Source organism: Macaca mulatta, chromosome 14 (assembly GCF_049350105.2).
Source record: "Macaca mulatta isolate MMU2019108-1 chromosome 14, T2T-MMU8v2.0, whole genome shotgun sequence".
Taxonomy (NCBI): domain Eukaryota; kingdom Metazoa; phylum Chordata; class Mammalia; order Primates; family Cercopithecidae; genus Macaca; species Macaca mulatta.
This window is the reverse complement of record NC_133419.1, coordinates 89,330,971-89,350,046: the sequence shown is the minus strand read 5'-3', so window position 1 is coordinate 89,350,046 and position 19,076 is coordinate 89,330,971. Positions and strand designations below refer to the sequence as shown.

General features: G+C 34.7%; 1 protein-coding gene across 2 annotated transcripts in view; it reads left to right on the top strand.

The window, feature by feature from the left end:
* The window catches only part of GRM5 (glutamate metabotropic receptor 5), a 579,984-nt gene that overhangs the window by 204,749 nt on the left and 356,159 nt on the right, over positions 1-19,076 (top strand). For both annotated transcript variants that reach the window (XM_015115388.3, XM_015115385.3), the window contains exon 3: positions 15,997-16,246. In XM_015115388.3, the coding sequence (XP_014970874.1) occupies positions 15,997-16,246 (250 nt within the window). The remainder of the gene's footprint in view (positions 1-15,996; positions 16,247-19,076) is intronic.

The following is a 19,076-nucleotide window of genomic DNA, read 5'->3' as shown; positions in this document are numbered from 1 at the left end:
CTCAGAAATAACACCACAAATCTACAACCACCTAATCTTTGACAAACCTGACAAAAACAAGCAACGGGGAAAGGATACACTATTTAATAAATGGTGTTGGGAAAACTGGCTTGCCATAAGCAGAAAACTAAATCTGGTTCCCTTTCTTACACCTTTTACAAAAATAATTCATGATGGATTAAAGACTTAAATGTAATACCTAAAACCATAAAAGCCCTAGAAGAAAACCTAGGCAATACCATTCAGGACATAGGCATGGGCAAAAACTTCATGACTAAAACACCAACAGCAATGGCAACAAAAGCCAATATTGTATAGCATAATTCCAAAGATCATTATTTACTTTGTATTCCAGGGGAGTGTCAAACTCTACCAAATTACATTAAAAAGTGGCCCTGCATATTGTCAATGCTTCACTTCATGGTAAACATCCAAAATCAGGCCTTTGTTCACTTTTTGGTGCTTTTATTTTTATGTATTTATTTTTATTATACTCTAAGTTCTGGGATACATATGCAGAATGTGCAGGTTTGTTACATAAGTATACACATGCCATGGTAGTCTGCTGCACACATCAACCTGTCATCTACATTAGATATTTCTCCTAATGCTATCCATCCCTAGCCCACAATCCCCCGACAGTCCCCAGTGTGTGATGTTCCCCTCCCTGGGTCCATGTGTTCTCATTGTTCAACTCCCACTTATGAGTGAGAACATGCAGTGTTTGGTTTTCTGTTCCTGTGTTAGTTTGCAGAGAATGATGGTTTCCAGCTTCATCCACGTCCCTGCAAAGGACAGGAACTCATCCTTTTTATGGCTGCATAGTATTCCATGGTGCATAAGTGCCACATTTTCTTTATCCAGTCTATTTTTGATGGGCATTTGGGTTGGTTCCAAGTCTTTGCTATTGTGAATAGTGTTGCAACATATATATGCATGTATCTTTATAGTAGGATGATTTATAATCCTTGGGTATATACCCAGTAATGGGATTGCTGGATTAAATGGTGTTTCTGGTTCTAGATCCTTGAGGAATCGCCACACTGTCTTCCACAATGGTTGAACTAATTTACACTCCCACCAACAGTGTAAAAGCGTTCCTTTATCTCCACATCCTCTCCAGCTTCTATTTTTCCTGACTTTTTAATGATCATCTTTCTAACTGGCCTGAGATGGTATCTCATTGTGGTTTTGATTTGCATTACCCTAATGACTAGTGATGACGAGCTTTTTTTCATATGTTTGTTGGCTGCATAAATGTCTTCTTTTGTGAAATATCTGTTCATATGCTTCACGCACTTTTTGATGGGGTTGTTTTTTTCTTGTAAATTTGTTTAAGTTCCTTGTATATTCTGGATATTAGCCCTTTGTCAGATGGCTAGATTGCAAAAATTTGCTCCCATTCTGTAGGTTTCCTTTTCACTCTGATGGTAGTTTCTTTTGCTGTGCAGAAGCTCTTTAGTTTAATTGGATACCATGTCAATTTTGGCTTGTGTTGCCATTGATTTTTGTGTTTTAGTCATGAAGTCTTTGCCCATGCCTATGTCCTGAATGGTATTGCCTAGGTTTTCTTCTAGGGTTTTTATGGTTTTAGGTATTACATTTAAGTCTTTAATCCATCATGAATTAATTTTTGTAAAAGGTGTAAGGAAGGGGTCCAGTTTTAGTTTTCTGTGTATGGCTAGCCAGTTTTCCCAACACCATTTATTAAATAGTGTATCCTTTCCCCATTGCTTGTTTTTGTCAGGTTTGTCAAAGATCAGGTGGTTGTAGATTTGTGGTGTTATTTCTGAGGCCTCTGTTCTGTTCCATTGGTCTATATATCTGTTTTGATACGAGTACCATACGTTTTGGTTACTGTAGCCTTGTCATATAGTTTGAAGGCAGGTAGCGTGAAGGCTCCAGCGTTGTTCTTTTTGCTTAGGATTGTCTTGGCTAGACAGGCTCTTTTTTGGTTCCATATGAAATTTAAAGTAGGTTTTTTTTTTTCTAATTCTATGAAGAAAGTCAATGGTAGCTTGTTGGGGATTGCATTGAATCTACAAATTACTTTGGGCAGTGTAGCCATTTTCACAATATTGGTTATTCTTATTCATGAGCATGGAATGTTTTTCTATTTGTGTCCTCTCTTATTTTTTTTCGAGCAGTGGTTTGTAGTTCTCTTTGAAGAGTTCCTTCACATACCTTGTAAGGCTCGTTCAACATACACAAATCAATAAATGTAATCCATCACATAATTAGAACCAAAGACAAAAACCACGTGACTATCTCAATAGATGCAGAAAAGGCCTTTGATAAAATTCAACACCCCTTCACGCTAAAAACTCTTAATAAACTAGGTATGATGGAAAATATCTCAAAATAATGAGAGTTATTTATGACAAATCCACAGCCAATATCATACTGAATGGGCAAAATCTGGAAGCAGTCCCTTTGAAATCCAGCACAAGACAAGGATGGCCTCTCTCACCATTCCTATTTAACATAGTGTTGGAAGTTCTGGCCAGGGCAAGCAGCCAAGTGAAAGAAATAAAGGGCATTCACATAGGAAGAAAGGAAGTCAAATTGTCTCTGTTTGCAGATGACATGATTGTATATTTAGTAAACCCTATCATCTCAGCCCGAAAACTCCTTATGCTGATAAGCAACTTCAGCAAAGTCAGGATACAAAATCAATGTGCAAAAATCACAAGCATTCCTACACAACAATAATAGGCAAACGGAGAGCCAAATCATAAGTGAACTCCCATTCACAATTGCTACAAAGGTAATGAAATACCTAGGAATACAACTTTGTTCATTTTAAACTCTGTCATTGTAATACTCTATTGTATCCTTCTCGAGCGCCACTCTACTCTCTTATCCTATTATTGCCAGTGTAGTCTTACTTGCAGTTTAGTTCATGTTACCTGCCTTCAGAAACCTCTTCTGTTGCACCTCTTTATGTTTCAAGTTTAGGTCTCCCCCTTGTAATCTCAGCCTGCTTGCCCTCCCATCATATAGCCTCAACTGTAGGCAGACTGGAGCTTGACCACATAGTACCCACCTTAACCTGTCTGTGCTCTGTTTACTCCATCTAGAATGCCAAGGTCCACTCCTTCTGCAGGGTCAATTTAAATTATACTTTATGAGCAGACCTTTTCCTAGTACGGGAAAACAGAAGTAATAATATTTTCCATTCTATATCATTATACTTTCACCTCTATTGTACTGTATCTTTATAAAAAGGGAGTCTATTATAGCCAATTAAGTCAGTGGTCCCTTCAAAGTCATGGAGTAACTGAAAATATGACAGAGATCATTGACTAGAAGAATTTTAGGATATTTTATTGGCATAGTCCAGTGTTGTGCTGGAAACCAGCTCATCTAGGCAATTGTAAGAGAAATGTTAAATTTTAAGAGTCCGTTGTTAGAAACAGTCATTATTAAACATGAAATTATATAAACAATGATTAAATAAACTATAAAAAATGAAAGTTAAATATCAGACAATTCTAATTCAGCATAATTCATTTTAATGTATTTTATAGTTTTCTATGCTCTTTAGGCTATTTTCAGCTCTAGTATCTATGTGGTCAATATAATATATATGGATGTGTTGTTCCCCTCCCTGTGTTCCTATGTTCTCATCATTCAGTTCCCACTTATAAGTGATAACATGTGGTGTTTGGTTTTCTGTTCCCCAGTTCATTTACTATGGATAATGGCTTCCAGCTCAATCCATGTCCCTGCAAAGGGCATGATTTCATTCATTTTTATAGCTGCATAATATTCCATGGTGCATATGTACTATTTTTTAAAAATCTGGTCTATCATTGATGGACATTTGGGCTGATTCCATGTCTTTACTATTGTGAATAGTGCTGCAATGAACATACACGTGCATGTATATTTATAATAGAATGATATATATTCCTTTGGGTATATACTCAGTAATGGGATTGCTGGGTCAAATGGCATTTCTGACTCTAGACCTTTAAGGAATTGCCATACCATCTTCCACAATGTTTGAAATAATTTACATTCCCACCAACAGTGTAAATGTGTTCCCATTTCTCCTCAACCTCGCCAGCCATCTGTTATTTCTTTATTTTTTAATAATCACCATCTGACTGGCATGAATTGGTGTCTCATTGCGGTTTTGATTTGTATTTCTCTAATGCAGTGATGTTGAGTTTTTTTTCACATATTTGTTGGCTACACAAATATCTTCTTTTGAGCAGTGTCTGTTCATGGCCTTTGCCCACTTTTTAATAGGGTTGGTTTTTTTTTTTTTCTTGTAAATTTGTTTAAGTTTCATGTAGACTCTGGATATTAGAACATTGTCAGATGGATAGATTGTAAACATTTTCCCCGATTGTGTAGATGGTCTGTTTGCTCTAATGATAATTAGGAAGAGCATCAGGGAAAATAGCTAATGCATGCTGGGGTTAATACCTAGGTGATGAGTTGATAAGTGCAGCAAAAACCCATGACACAGGTTTACCTATGTAACAAACCTGCACATCCTGCACTTGTGTTCCAGAACTTAAAAAAAATGAAAAAATAAAATCTTCCCTGTAGATACAATACCAATACTACACAGTCTGTGACATACTAATTGCCATATAGTAAAAAGACAAACATTTAGATTTATAATTAGAGTAATGCAACTAGTAGCACCATTGAAATATGCATAGTGGATATATCTGTTCACATTTATTCTATTTGAATTTAAAACTGAGGATTTTAAAGTGTTTGTGATTCATTTAAATAACAATAATAAATCCTCTGCATGGTAACAAATAACATTTTTATGAAAATGACTATATTTCCCCAAAAAACAATAAAGTTTACTAAGTGAAATAAACTAGTCACAAAAAGAAAAAATATATACATAACAAAACAATTTAGGAAGCAGGTATAAAAATCCACTCTCTAGGGTTTTTTAGGATACATATAATTTTGTAATTGAGGAGGCAAATTTACATAAAAAGGTAAGCCATTTCCCAAAAACCATGTAAGTGATAAATCAAACAAATAGATTTTCAATCACTGTCTCCTCTATCGAAGGCACTTTTGACTAAGCTGTGTTATCCTTGATAATTTATCTTAGCCTAGCTTAGTGCTTTCATATCACAATAAATGCAGGGTAGCTTCAATACCAGAAGCTGCTATACACAGTGATTCATAGTAGATGCTCAGTAATTTACTTATGAAAAATTGCTGCTCATTTTCTAAAATTTATTTATTCAACAAATACTTAGGTTGCCTAGGCTCTAGAGATAAAGGGGGTAGTTAACCCCTTTGTCCAACTGTCTCACAGTCTTTTATGGAGTAAGACAAATAATTACAATAAAACATAAACAATATCCTATGACATTGGAGGGGAGTTGACCAACAAGAGCACAGTGGAAGATATCTGTTTAGAACTGTGGGCCAGGTGTGGTGGCTCATGCCTGTAATCCCAGCACTCACTCTCAGAGGTTGAGGCTTCCCAAAGCCTCCTGGGATTGCTTGAGCCCAGGAGTTCAAGACTGCCTGGGCAACATGGAGAAATTTAGTCTACAGAAAATACAAAAATTATCCGGGTGTGGTAGTATGTGCCTGTAGTCCCAGCTAATTGGGAGGCTGAGGTGGGAGGATCGCTTGAGCCTGGAAAGTTGAGGCTGCAGTGAGCCATGATTGTACCACTGCACTCCAGCCTGGGTGACAGGAATGAAACCTTGTCTCAAAAAAGCAAAAGCAACAACAACAACAACAATAAAAACTGAATTTAGAGAATTCTGTCACTTTCAGCCAAGTCTTGAAGGATGGGTAGGAATTAGCTAAATATAGGGTATTCTAGTAATAACAGAGATTGTGCAAAATTTAGAGATGTAAAAAAGCCTAGTGTATTTGATTTATATATCCTTTGGTATGGCTGGAGCATGTGCTATGTCTCAGGAAAAGGCAGTCAGTGAGGCTGGAGAGAAAAGTTAGGCAGCAGATCATAACAAGTTTGGATGCCATTAAATATCCTAAGAAGTTTGAATTCTCCCCTGAAATGTACAGGATCTAAATTTCTTTGCATGCCTAAAGTTGTACTGTCTAATAGAAATGTGATGCGGCTATATTTGTAATTTTAAGAAAAAGTAAAAATAAATGATATTAAATTTAATAATACATTCTATGCAACACAATATATCAGAACTTTTATCATTTCAACATGTAATCCACATATTAATGGAATATTTTGCATTCTTTCTTTTATATTAAGTCTTTGAAATCTATTTTGTGTTTTACACTGATTGAACATCTCAATGTGGCAAGTGGCTATTAAACTGGACAGCACAAGTGTAAATTATAGAGAAAAGTCACCGAGGCTGTAATGCCTGAACACAGCATAGTTACCCACTCTTAAATGAGACTCAAAATTTGGCAACAATGATGGCACAGCCATTACACTACATTTTAATTCTTTCTTCTCATTTCTGAATCCAAAGTGAGTTCTGTGTTGAGACACCATGTCCTTCCAAAGGGAATCTAGCTGCGGCAGAACTCGGACAGCACAGATCTAAACTGGAGAAGGTGGTGGCAGACCAGGGAGCTGCTGTCAAAGAAGCGACTTTTTTCAGCAAAAGCTGTCAAGCATGAAGAGTTTTGGCTATGTTGTAGAGGATTTTCTGCCTTCAGCTGGTGATGGGAGAATTTCTGCATTGTCATTAGATCCAGTTAGAATCGAGGATCATTGGTGACTAGTGAGCTATAGCAAGCAAAATAAGTAACTCACCAATCCACCCGACCCATTGACACACAGCTCCACACAGAATTTCATCCTTTCTGTGGAAACGGAATTACTTTTAATGAGACAAGCACCGAAGGCTTCAGCTGTGAATTTGACAGCTTACAAAGAAAGCAGAAAGAAGTTGAATTCTGGAACCTTAATGTGGGAATCTGGGTCATAGCTTCTGTCTCAAGTTTTTATTTTCCTCTAGGAAGAATAGCCAGAGGAAAAAAATGAGGAAGACTCCAACATTTTTAAGAAGATTGAAAAAGTGATTTTTTTCATTATGCAAATCTCAAACCATTTTAAAAAATAATAAAAGCTTGAAATATTACAAAAAACTTAACACAAAAATCACTGTTTTTGTCATTTTCTATGGTCCCTCTGAAGTTTCTCCCTCTTCGGCAATGATTTAGTTAAGTAACTAATACAAGATAATATGGTACATCTACTTTCAAGAGCCCCCTCTTATTTTATAGGACTTTGTCCACAGAAAAGCTACAATTAAGCATTGTGTATTTTATAGAAAGGCTCTGGGATTAAAACACCATCTCTCAGCAACATGAGGATTGAATCATTTAGTGCTAAATCATATACATCTATAATATTTTGGAAATTAAGCAAAATACTTATATATTAAATAATATGTTTGCTGAGACAAATTCAATTCTGTAGCATTTGGAATTAGTTTCAAATGAAACATTTAGTAGCAGGCCTTTGGAAGAAACACAGGACTAAATTGAGCAATTTTCACCCAGTGTTTTAAGAATAACAATATATGGAAGGCAAAGAGCATGGGCTTTGAAATTTGACAGAATGAAGGTTGAAATTTCAGCTCTTCAGAATGAAGGTTGAATTTCTAGCTATCAGTTATTTGGCAAATTCTCTCAGCATCAACACCTTATTTAGAAATGTGGGAAATAATAGCAGTTTCATTAGGTTGGTTGGTTTTAATAATAACACATTTGAAGTAAATAGTGCAATAATTTGTTCATATTATTAACCTTTTACCAAATAATTTTACAGGATCTAGATAAATGTTGAGGATGGTGATGATGATGACTATAAAATATATCCTGCATTTAGTGCTTTCTCTGTTCCATGCTCTGGACCAAGTACTTTACCTAAAATAACCCCTTCTAAAAACGAGCAAACAAAACGTCTTGAATTTCCAGATTCTCTTCTAATCACCACCATACTATTAGCTTTTGTTCACTGCCAAGTGTCTCAAAAAAGTTGTATAAATATATTGTCTTCACTTTTTGTACTCCCATTCACACAAGCCTACTCCTATATATCTTCTACTATGTTGCCAGAATTAGTGGATTTTTTGTCACTACACATCTTACTTTAGTTTTCAACAGAGTAAATGTTAAAAAAAAAAGTAAAAACAGTTTCTTTTCCTAATTTCCCTAAGAATATATTATCTTGGTTTCCCTTCTCCTTCTCCTTCTCCTTTTTCTCCTTCTCCTCCTTCTTCTCCTCCTCCTTCTTCTCCTCCTCCTCCTCCTTCATTGTCTTTGTGAGCTATTCCTTCTCAATTAATGCACACGTATTTGAATTCTTTAGGGTATAACTCAGAGTTCTCTTTCCTTCACATCCTACATTTTATCTATTATTGTTTCTATCCATATTCTGAGGACTCCCAAATAGTTCCACCTCAGACTTTTATTCTCTTAGCCAGAATGTTCTTATTTAATTTCCTACTTGGCATTTCTACTGGGCTATTTCACAGAAATTTAAAAATTTCTTTTCAAATGTGGTTTTCTTTCCATTTTGTCTATATCAGTTCATTCAACCCAATTATATGAACTAGAGTTGCTGGAGGGAGTAGATACATGCTGAGAATCAACTTTTGATTCCAGGGCTCAGGAATCTACCAAACCAAATATGACACTCAAACTTGTTGTCCTTACGTATAGTGGTTAAAACTGTCTTGTATTCTTTAAATAATCTGATTTCCTGTTTTCTATCATATCTAAATTTACTTGGTCAACATATACCTTTGCTGTTAAGATCAAACTTCTTTCTCTAGCTCCATACTTGATCGCCAGAAGAAAAGTTCACCAACTCAGCATACCACTCAGTAAATCACTTGGCATGTACTTTTATGACAATACTCAGTAACTCTGGTTAATATTCCTTTAAATAATGTTTTATACATATAGTTCAAAATCCATGAGGTGGGCTATGCATAGTTATAAACTTATAACATCTACATTTATTACATAATTATACTAGCAATTTGTTTTCTGCTTAATTTACTGTTGAAGAGTTCATCAAATGTTACTTAAATAATCCATTCCTAGAGTAATAACTAAAGCAAATTTTCTAAATGAGATCCTTCTTGTACTTCCAATAATAAATACCTTGGATGAGATTCAGTAATACTGTGCCTTATGCTTAATGTTGTGGTATATGGGTCGTGTTATAGAAAGACTCCAGGGCAGGATGAGAAATAATTGGGTCATTGTTCAAAACTTGGAAATCTGTTTGTTAGCAAAGTTTTCATATCCATGACATTTATAATTCAGGTACCTTGATGAAGGTGCATGATAATGATAACTTTTTATTCCAGTCCTTTGGCTTTAAAACTTTCACATTAATCATATGTCCAGGCACCTAAACACCTAAATCTCAATTATATAGAAATTTTTAGGAATATTTCTTGGGTCATTTAACTTCCTTCTTTCTTTCCATAAAAATATGTATACACATTTCTTGCATCATTTAACTTCTTTCTTTCTTGGCACAAAAATATGTATATACAGTGTTTTTGTTGTGAACATAGAAATATCTGCCTTAAAGAACACTGTCTAGTAACAGGAGATAAATATAAACAGATGAGTGTAATATAGAGTTTAGAATGCTATATCCACTGCACATATAGCTGTAGTGGGAAAAATGGCATCAAACAAAAGAACATCTTTATAAAACTATTAATAAAATAAGAAAAGGTGCTTCACTGTCAAGCTTTTCCCACTCCTGACCATTTTGGTTAATCACTAGTTTAAGCCACAACCCCCTCAATATGGGCAGTTTGGGTTAAGATATCTTGATGAACACTTCTAATTCACATTAAAGGACACGAAGTGGAGACACACGCTGCTTATACATATTTTTAGGGGATGATATAATACCAGACTAATGTCACAACTCACATGAGTTTACTTCACTAGTAGTTGTCAGTAAAATGAACTGTGTTTACAGTAGCATCAAGATATTAGTAGTTAAAGCCACTTGAAATATACTTTAAAATAATTATTTATATGGGAAATCTTAATTTCCTTGTCAGGAAAAGATAATTTGGACCAACTAAGATGGAAAATAAAGTTATATTGTAGAGGTTTTACTTACTCATTTTCTTTGCAAAGGTTTAGTATTTCCTGAAGTGAATACTTTCTGAAAAACTATTTTCCACATTCTTTTAGCATCTGCTTGGTGATCTGCTTAGAAAACTGTATTTACTCTTCCAAACTGTTTTTATGCCTATTTTTCTGTACCACTTTTCTGTACAAGAAATATGTAATGATGATATGTAGTTAAATAAATGTATTACCTACCTCTACGGGCTCACAGTTTTGGAAAGTAGGATATGTAAATACATCCAAAATATAATGAATATATGCAATAGGCAACATATATAATATAGAATGTCTATTTTAATTTACGCCTAATTTATTATAATACTTAGTACCTTAACTCATTTCCTGACTCTGAGGCATTTTAGAAATCCCATGATAAAGCACATTATTTAAAGTGAGTTGTTTTCTAAGAAAAAAAATCAACATCATGGTTTATATTTTTAACCAAGTTTTGAACATCAGATAAATCATGAGTATAATCAGCCTTGTTATGAAAGTGAAGGATCCACAATTATAAACTTTTTTAGCAATTATAAATTACAGAAATTATAGAAATACTGTAATTAGACAATAGCACTATGGAGAAGATGTATTCTCCATCCTAAAGCAATCTAGGGAATTGAATCTGTACAACATGGAAAAAGGTATTCCATGTAGAAAGAACAGCATTAGTAAAAATAAATAAATAAGAATATGTGAGGTGTCTATGATACATATGAAAGAGAATAGTAAAAAGTATGAAACAAAAAATAGTGGTTGGTAGGGTTTGGGAAAATGAAAAATAAGAGATGATAGAGGAAATAGTATACAAGCTTCTGTGCAGTGATTCGGGGTCTGATTTATGGAGAGAGAAGTAAGGATACTATGAAAAAGGGAAAAGTATCAGAGAACACAAAATTATTTGTATCTTTTTACTATGATTATAATAGTTTGATTTTTATTCTAATGATAGTTTTCCCTAACATACATGAGATTGATAAATTTAAACAATCTATTTAATGGCTATTTTGCCAGAAAAACAAAATGTCTCACTAGGTACACCTCTTCTATGCTGTTGTACTTTATTATCTTTTAAAGTGGCCACTGTAACACAGTTGTTAATGATATTGAATTCGTACCATCTGAAATAGCATTTACCTATGGTTATAAATTACTTGCTAAAGTAGTTTATAATTACTCAGTGCCTTTTAACATACAGTTAAAATAAAAAAAATTTCTTAGGCAGGCAGAAAGTTTTTTATTTTTTATTTTATTTTAATTTAATTTAAAATATCCAGGGGGTTTATGTGTAGGTTTGTTACATGGATATATGCCTTTTGGTGATTTGGGGCTTGTAGTGTACCCATCACCCAGGTGTGAACATTATACCCAATAAATAATTTTTTAACCCTTACTCTCTTCCTACACTCTTCCCTTTTGGGGTCCCCAGTTTCTATTACAGAAGAAAGTTTTAAAATTACTCTTTAACAAATCCTGTTTCCAACGTGTGCTTTATAGAGTCAATGTAGGCAGATACTTCCAGATCCCAGCTGATGCAATTCAGGTCAAATAGTATTAGTGAAAGCACTAGCTTTAAACAGTATTTGAGGTTGAATTATTAAAATCTGTTATGATCTGAGGGAAAAACTGGGGTCCTTGAGGAAAAAATACCAACATTTTGATTATTGTGCAACTCTGTTCATGTTTTAAGTGAAATATGTTATAATAGCTTATTAGAATGATGCCCGCTAGACACAGTGTGGCAGTCCCGATTGCTGGTCACATAGTTGGACAATTATTTTAATCTGGAAATAGATGTTGATTATTTTGTACTGCTCATTCAATAATTTATTTCTTTATTCAACATGTGTTAGTTATCTAACAGGTCTCAGTAGCGGTACAAAAGTGAATAATATACTGTTGTTGCAAATAACAGAATTTTTTTCTTTTTAAACCCATTTTTTAGGGTTTTTAGGCTGACTAGTATTTCATTGTGTATATATACACCACATTTTTAAATTCATTTATCTATTGATGGATAGAATGTGGCTTTTGTAAATAATGCTACCATGAATGTGGGAGTGCAGTTAAAATTTGCTGGAAATGTAGCCAGAAGTAGGGGTGCTATATCATATGGTAATTCTATTTTTAGTTTTGTTGAGGAACTTCCATGAAGTTTATTAATGGGTGTTCTAATTTACATTTCCACCACGCATAGAATATAGATAACTTCTATGAGTTTTATCCCTAAAACAGGATAAATTGATAAAGCAGAGAGAAGACAATTACTTTTAAAATTATCTGCATCAACTCTCTCCTTTCAGTGACTTTTAAGTATGCTAGTTTATTTTTTTCATTAAATGTATATTTTCACATTTTCAAAAGTCAAATAGTAGAGCAGGGCTTAAAGTAAAAAAAGTGTTTCAGTTTTTCATCCTTTTATTTTCACCTCCATATCTCTAATATGAATGTCTTTTTAAAAAATAGCTACTTTTAAATGACTATAGACATTATCTCTTACCTTGTACATCTTCTTATTCCTTTTAATATAATTCTCTCATCACATTAGCTAACTCCTGATTATTTTAGCATCCAGTAATTCTCTTAATCACATATATTTTATTTTCTGTATATCTTGACTTCCAAATTGGGAGTGGATGATTTTAATGGCCTTCCTCTTCCCAACAACTTTCCCTGCATCTACCTCTCAGCCTTCATCTTCTTTCTCTTTAATTATCATTGTAAAAGTTGATAACAAATATATTTTATTGCATAATGAGTTTTTCCATTTGTCTATAGGTGGATTCTTAAAGTTGAAAATCAATGATTGACATTTGCATCATTATGCCTATAAGTAGTGTGAGCTCTGAGTGAAGACGTTGGCTATGATTACATTTTCTCCAAAAAATTCCAAGTTATACACTCTCTGCTACCTAAAGAAGAACGTTCTATGGATTCCTTCTTTCTTCTATTCATTGTTTAAAATGAAATCACATGTTAGTTTCATATTTTATATCACAGCTTTCTTTCTCAGTTACTTGTTTCCCTCTGTTGGAAAAAGTAATTGTTGCTTCCTGAGCTTTTTCCTCATTCTACATATTACTTGAAAGGTGTTCTATTCTTTGAGAAGCCTGTAGACATTTTTTGCTGTGCTTTTTTCATTATTTTAAAATGTATAATTATAGAATACAGTGTTTCTATCAACTACCGGAAAGTCTCAACACTTCAGTCTTTTCCATTTTATTGGATGACATATTCTCATTTGTCTCCTGGCTAACAAAGGATTTCTTTTGTTAAATCAAAATTATATTCCGTAAAATTTTTATGTCACACATGTATTAAAACTGTTTCTTATTTAAATGTTTAAAGTAAACTTTCTTTCTTAGAGCAGTTTTTGATTCACTGCAAAATGGAGTGAAAATTTTTCATATACCCCCTGCCTTTTTTAATTTTAAAGAGTACAGCTTGAGATTCGCTCTGGGAAAATAATATTTTATTCTGCTAGTGTAAGCTTATTTTTTTTTAGTCTAGTGTTCAGCAATAGTGCCATTTGCTCCACTGTTTGTTTTGGATGCTGCATTAAAGAGTAGCTAAACTCTGTCTAGAATATTCTTTATAATTTCAGTAGGTACAATTAATTGGGTTCAGGTGACCTACCAGATAGTTTACATACATTGAATATAATATTAAAGTATCTGAATATTAAGCAGTGTTACTTCAGAAAGCTGAGATTAAAAAGACTATATAAACTGAAGTCGAACTCAGGTTTCTCTAATGACAAAGTTCTCTCCACTATTTCAAGCTGCTTCTCTACAACATATTGTACAAACAAAACAGTGTTAAAACTGTTAGGAACAAAATGCTAAAAAATCTGAATTTGTTAGGTGTCTTTTCTTGTTTAACAGTGAATGTATTGAGAATAAAAGTAAATGATGTGAAATTCTCAATAAATTCACATCACAATCACTATACCTAATTTCAAATTATTTATGCAAATGCCTCTGCATTAAATCAAAACATGAAATGCAAGACAGTCTGTTGAAAAACGGAGTTAGCTAAAAATAAATCAAAGAATAATAGATTACTCACATTAGTGTAAAACTGATAGTAATTTAGGCCCATTGGCACATTTTTCAGAAAGTGCCCTTTAAACTTTGTTAATTGCAAAATAACTAGATTGCCCACCTGCCATCATGACAGAGGCTTCTTGTTGCTTTTAATTCTGGAGAAGGAGGGAAAAGATGCAGCTGGCCCACCAGTATTTTTGGCTCAGACTCAAGCTGACCTGCTCTGCTCTGCCCTTTGCAGTTTGTTCATGGAGACAAAACTTCACCAAAATCCACCCTCAAAGTTTATAGGTTTCATTTGCAACAAGGTACCTGTGGTATGGTAGCACCCACATCAGGACAGGAATCAGAGACATATGTTCAAACCAAGATCCTGACACCTACTATCTGTATTTGAACTTCAGCTTTATCAGCCAAGAGGAGATAACATTAACCTTTATCACAGAGTTGTAAGGAGCAGTGAGCTAGCATATGTAAACTGACTTTCCCAAAATCAAATTGTTGTGGAATTATTTTTATTACAGTTATAGACATATAGTGAACCCTATGTGATTGAATGTTCAGTGCTCCTTATTAATTTGATATCTACTCATCCTGATGAGATTCCAGTTCCTAGGTCAAGTTGATTTTTGGGTCAGTCGCATCCTCATATGTTCTACAGCTTGGTTACCTTGTAATAGCCTCTTGTAGTCTTCAAAACAATCCGCCTCATATATCTAATATTTTGAAAATTCAGAATATGAGCCCTGTATAAAATATATAGCCTTAAAATGTTCCAAAAATATCTAAAATTGGAGAATTATCACTTTCAAATAGAAAAGAGAAATGAGTATGTAACTAGAATTCTGAGACTCCTAAGAGTCAGCCTTAGACAAGTAGAGGGAGCAGAACCTATGCTATTAGATCTGTGAATGGAGTTCAGCCCTCCACTTACTGCTAGAGTAACTCCAGGTAAATGCGGACCTAACTGCTTTATCTGTTTTCTGATCTATATATGGAATGGAACTCATAATATCTACATCAATATTTTATTGTGAGTGCTAAATTAGATCACATATATAAAGGTCCTGGTGTCCTGGCATATAACTGACTGTCAATATTAATCCCCTTTTCCATTAAGTTTAATAGACTACCATTAGTCCTTAGTCTCCAAATTTTGAAAAGGACTTTGAACTTTTTCATCCTTATCAATAACTACCCCATGTTTGTATAAGATAAAACTGTAAACGTTTTTCATAAGTTTACACATTCATCTGTGACAAGACTAAATCTTAATCAAGGATCTCAGTTTTTCAGTTAAGACCAAACCATAAATTCTCATGATTATAAATATATAATATACTGAATATTACATATAGTATAATACTTTTTAAAACATTTATATGGCAACATCTATACTATATAGACTACATGTATTACTCATATGTACTATATCTTTAAATACAAAAATCTCAGTAGGATGAAATTATCATCAATGAAAAGCAAAGAGAAGTGAGATCGAATGCAAACAAAAAAAATAGCTGATACATATCTCCATCAACTCATACTTAGAATAAGAGCTGTTTTTCAGTCATAAAAGGATGATGAATTGCTCACCCTTTTTATATTATTCTCTCCATCACAGTGAAAATATAAATGATGAATGCATGTATAATGTGGTTCAATTGTAATTGGCCCAAAATAAGCAATTCAGCAAAAGAGCAAAAACTGAAATTCAGTTCTTCAGGTTCCAAGTCCTGCACCATGACTTTCATGCTCCTAACACCTACATTCTGATTACACCCAATTAATGCAACAATCTCATTTCACTATCCCTCTGCTTATCTATGTTTTCACACAGGCAACTATGGAGAAAGTGGGATGGAAGCCTTCAAAGATATGTCAGCGAAGGAAGGGATTTGCATCGCCCACTCTTACAAAATCTACAGTAATGCAGGAGAGCAGAGCTTTGATAAGCTGCTGAAGAAGCTCACAAGTCATTTGCCTAAGGCCCGGGTGGTGGCCTGCTTCTGTGAGGGTATGACGGTGAGAGGTCTGCTGATGGCCATGAGGCGCCTGGGTCTAGCGGGAGAATTTCTGCTTCTGGGCAGGTGAGTGACAATAAGAAAATTTACATGGAGTTAATACCAGGAATTTGGCAGCACCAAAAGGTAGCTTTTAGTGTACAATAAAAAAAAATCTTTCAAAGCTTAATGTGTGCAGTGGAAATAGAGCTTAAATTTCATAACGCACCTGTGCCTGGAGAAAATCATGGAAAATAGGTAGACCCACCATGTGCTGATTAATAATAACAGGAATCAACAAATGAAGATGATGAATCTGTAAGTCCTAAAACACATGACTGTAAGGTAATGAAATGGATTTTTATATCCTTGAGTAATTCACTTGGAAAGTAAACATGTCTCAAACTCCTAGTTGCTTTTTTTTTTTCATATATTTTTTTTTTATTTAAGTTCTAGGGTACATGTGCACAACGTGCAGGTTTGTTACATATGTATACTTGTGCCATGTTGGTGTGCTGCACCCATCAACTCGTCAGCACCCATCAACTCATCATTTATATCAGGTATAACTCCCAATGCCATCTCTCCCCTCTACCCCCTCCCCAAAATAGGCCCCGGTGTGTGATGTTCCCCTTCCAGAGTCCAGGTTCAGTTGTTCAATTGAAAAAGTCCAGATCTCATTGTTCAATTCCCACCTATGAGTAAGAACATGAGGTGTTTGGTTTTCTGTTCTTGCAATAGTTTGCTGAGAATGATGGTTTCCAGCTGCATCCATGTCCCTACAAAGGACATGAACTCATCCTTTCTTATGGCTGCATAGTATTCCATGGCGTATACGTGCCACATTTTCTTAATCCAGTCTGTCACTGATGGACATTTGGGTTGATTCCAAGTCTTTGCTATTGTGAATAGTGCCACAATAAACATACGTGTGCATGTGTCTTTATAGCAGCATGATTTATAATCCTTTGGGTATATACCCAGTAATGGGATGGCTGGGTCAAATGGTATTTCTAGTTCTAGATCCTTGAGGATTCGCCATACTGTTTTCCACAATGGTTGAGCCAGCTTACAATCCTACCAACAGTGTAAAAGTGTTCCTATTTCTCCACATCCTCTCCAGCACCTGTTGTTTCCTGACTTTTTAATGATTGCCATTCTAACTGGTGTGAGATGGTATCTCATTGTGGTTTTGATTTGGATTTCTCTGATGGCCAGTGACGACGAGCACTTTTTCATGTGCCTGTTGGCTGTATGCATGTCCTCTTTTGAGAAATGTCTATTCATATCCTTGGCCCACTTTTTGATGGGGTTGTTTGTTTTTTTCTCATAAATTTGTTTGAGTTCTTTATAGGTACTGGATATTAGCCCTTTGTCAGATGAGTAGATTGCAAAAATTTTCTCCCACTCTGTAAGTTGCCTGTTCACTCTGATGGTAGTTTCTTTTGCTGTGCAGAAGCTCTTTAGTTTAATAAGATCCCATTTGTCAATTATGGCTTTTGCTGCCGTTGCTTTTGGTGTTTTAGACATGAAGTCCTTACCCATGCCTATGTCCTGAATGGTATTACCTAGGTTTTCTTCTAGGGTTTTTATGGTATTAGGTCTAACATTTAAGTCTCTAATCCATCTTGAGTTAATTTTCGTATAAGGAGTAAGGAAAGGATCCAGTTTCAGCTTTCTACTTATGGCTAGCCAATTTTCCCAGCACCATTTATTAAATAGGGAATCCTTTCCCCATGGCTTGTTTTTATCAGGTTTGTCAAAGATCAGATGGCTGTAGATGTGTGGTATTATTTCTGAGGGCTTTGTTCTGTTCCATTGGTCTATATCTCTGTGTTGGTACCAGTACCATGCTGTTTTGGTTACTGTAGCCTTGTAGTATAGTTTGAAGTCAGGTAGCGTGATGCCTCCAACTTTGTTCTTTTGACTTAGGATTGTCTTGGCAATGCGGGGTGTTTTCCTAGTTGCTTTTAAAACTGATTTTGAGAATGACTACATGAGTTTGGTTTATAATGTAGAATCATAGAATTTGGGATTTAGAAGTGAGGAATTGCTTTCAGAGCACATTTTTAAAGCATTAGAACATGGGCTTGTTATTTTATATCACAAAAATGTCATTACCTTGCCTGGTCACCTATATTGCTTCTAGACAAGATACTAAAATATTAGCTTCCACAGAGATTGACTTGAATTACCTGGATAATTCACTTGATTGACACAACTCAGCCCATTCCCTGTTGTTGTGGCTGAATCAGTGTATTAGTCAAATTCTCCAGAGAAATAAAACCAAAAGTATATACATATATAAAAAATGCATATATGTATATATGTGTGTGTATATATTTATATATGTATATATATGATTTACAAGGAATTGGTTCATGTGATTAAAGAGGCTGAGAAGTCACAAGATCTGCATTTGGCAAGCTAAAGACCCAGGAGAGCCAATGTGTGTTCCAATCCAAGTCCAAAGGTCTTAGAACCATGAGAGCTGATAATATTAAGTTCCAGTCTGAAAGCTGGTAGGCTTGCAATTCAAGATGAGCCAATGTTTCAGTCCAAGTCTGAAGGCTGAAAAAGACCAATGTCCATATCATGCTGTCAGGCAAAAAACATTACCTCTTAGCCTTTTAATACTATTCAGGTCTTCAGTTGATTGTTTGAAGTCTATCCATATTAGAGAGGGCAATCTGCTTTACTCAGTCTACTGTTTCAAATATTAATCTCATCCAAAACACTCTCACAGACACAGGCAGAATAATGTTTGGTAAAATGTCTGGGCACCCATAGCCCAGGCACTAGACACATAAAATTAACTATCATCACTAGTAAGACAACACCATAGTTTTGAATGTATGAATGAAGTGCACTTCTGAGATGGTAACACTAGAAGTTATAAGTGGTAGGGAAGCTGCTT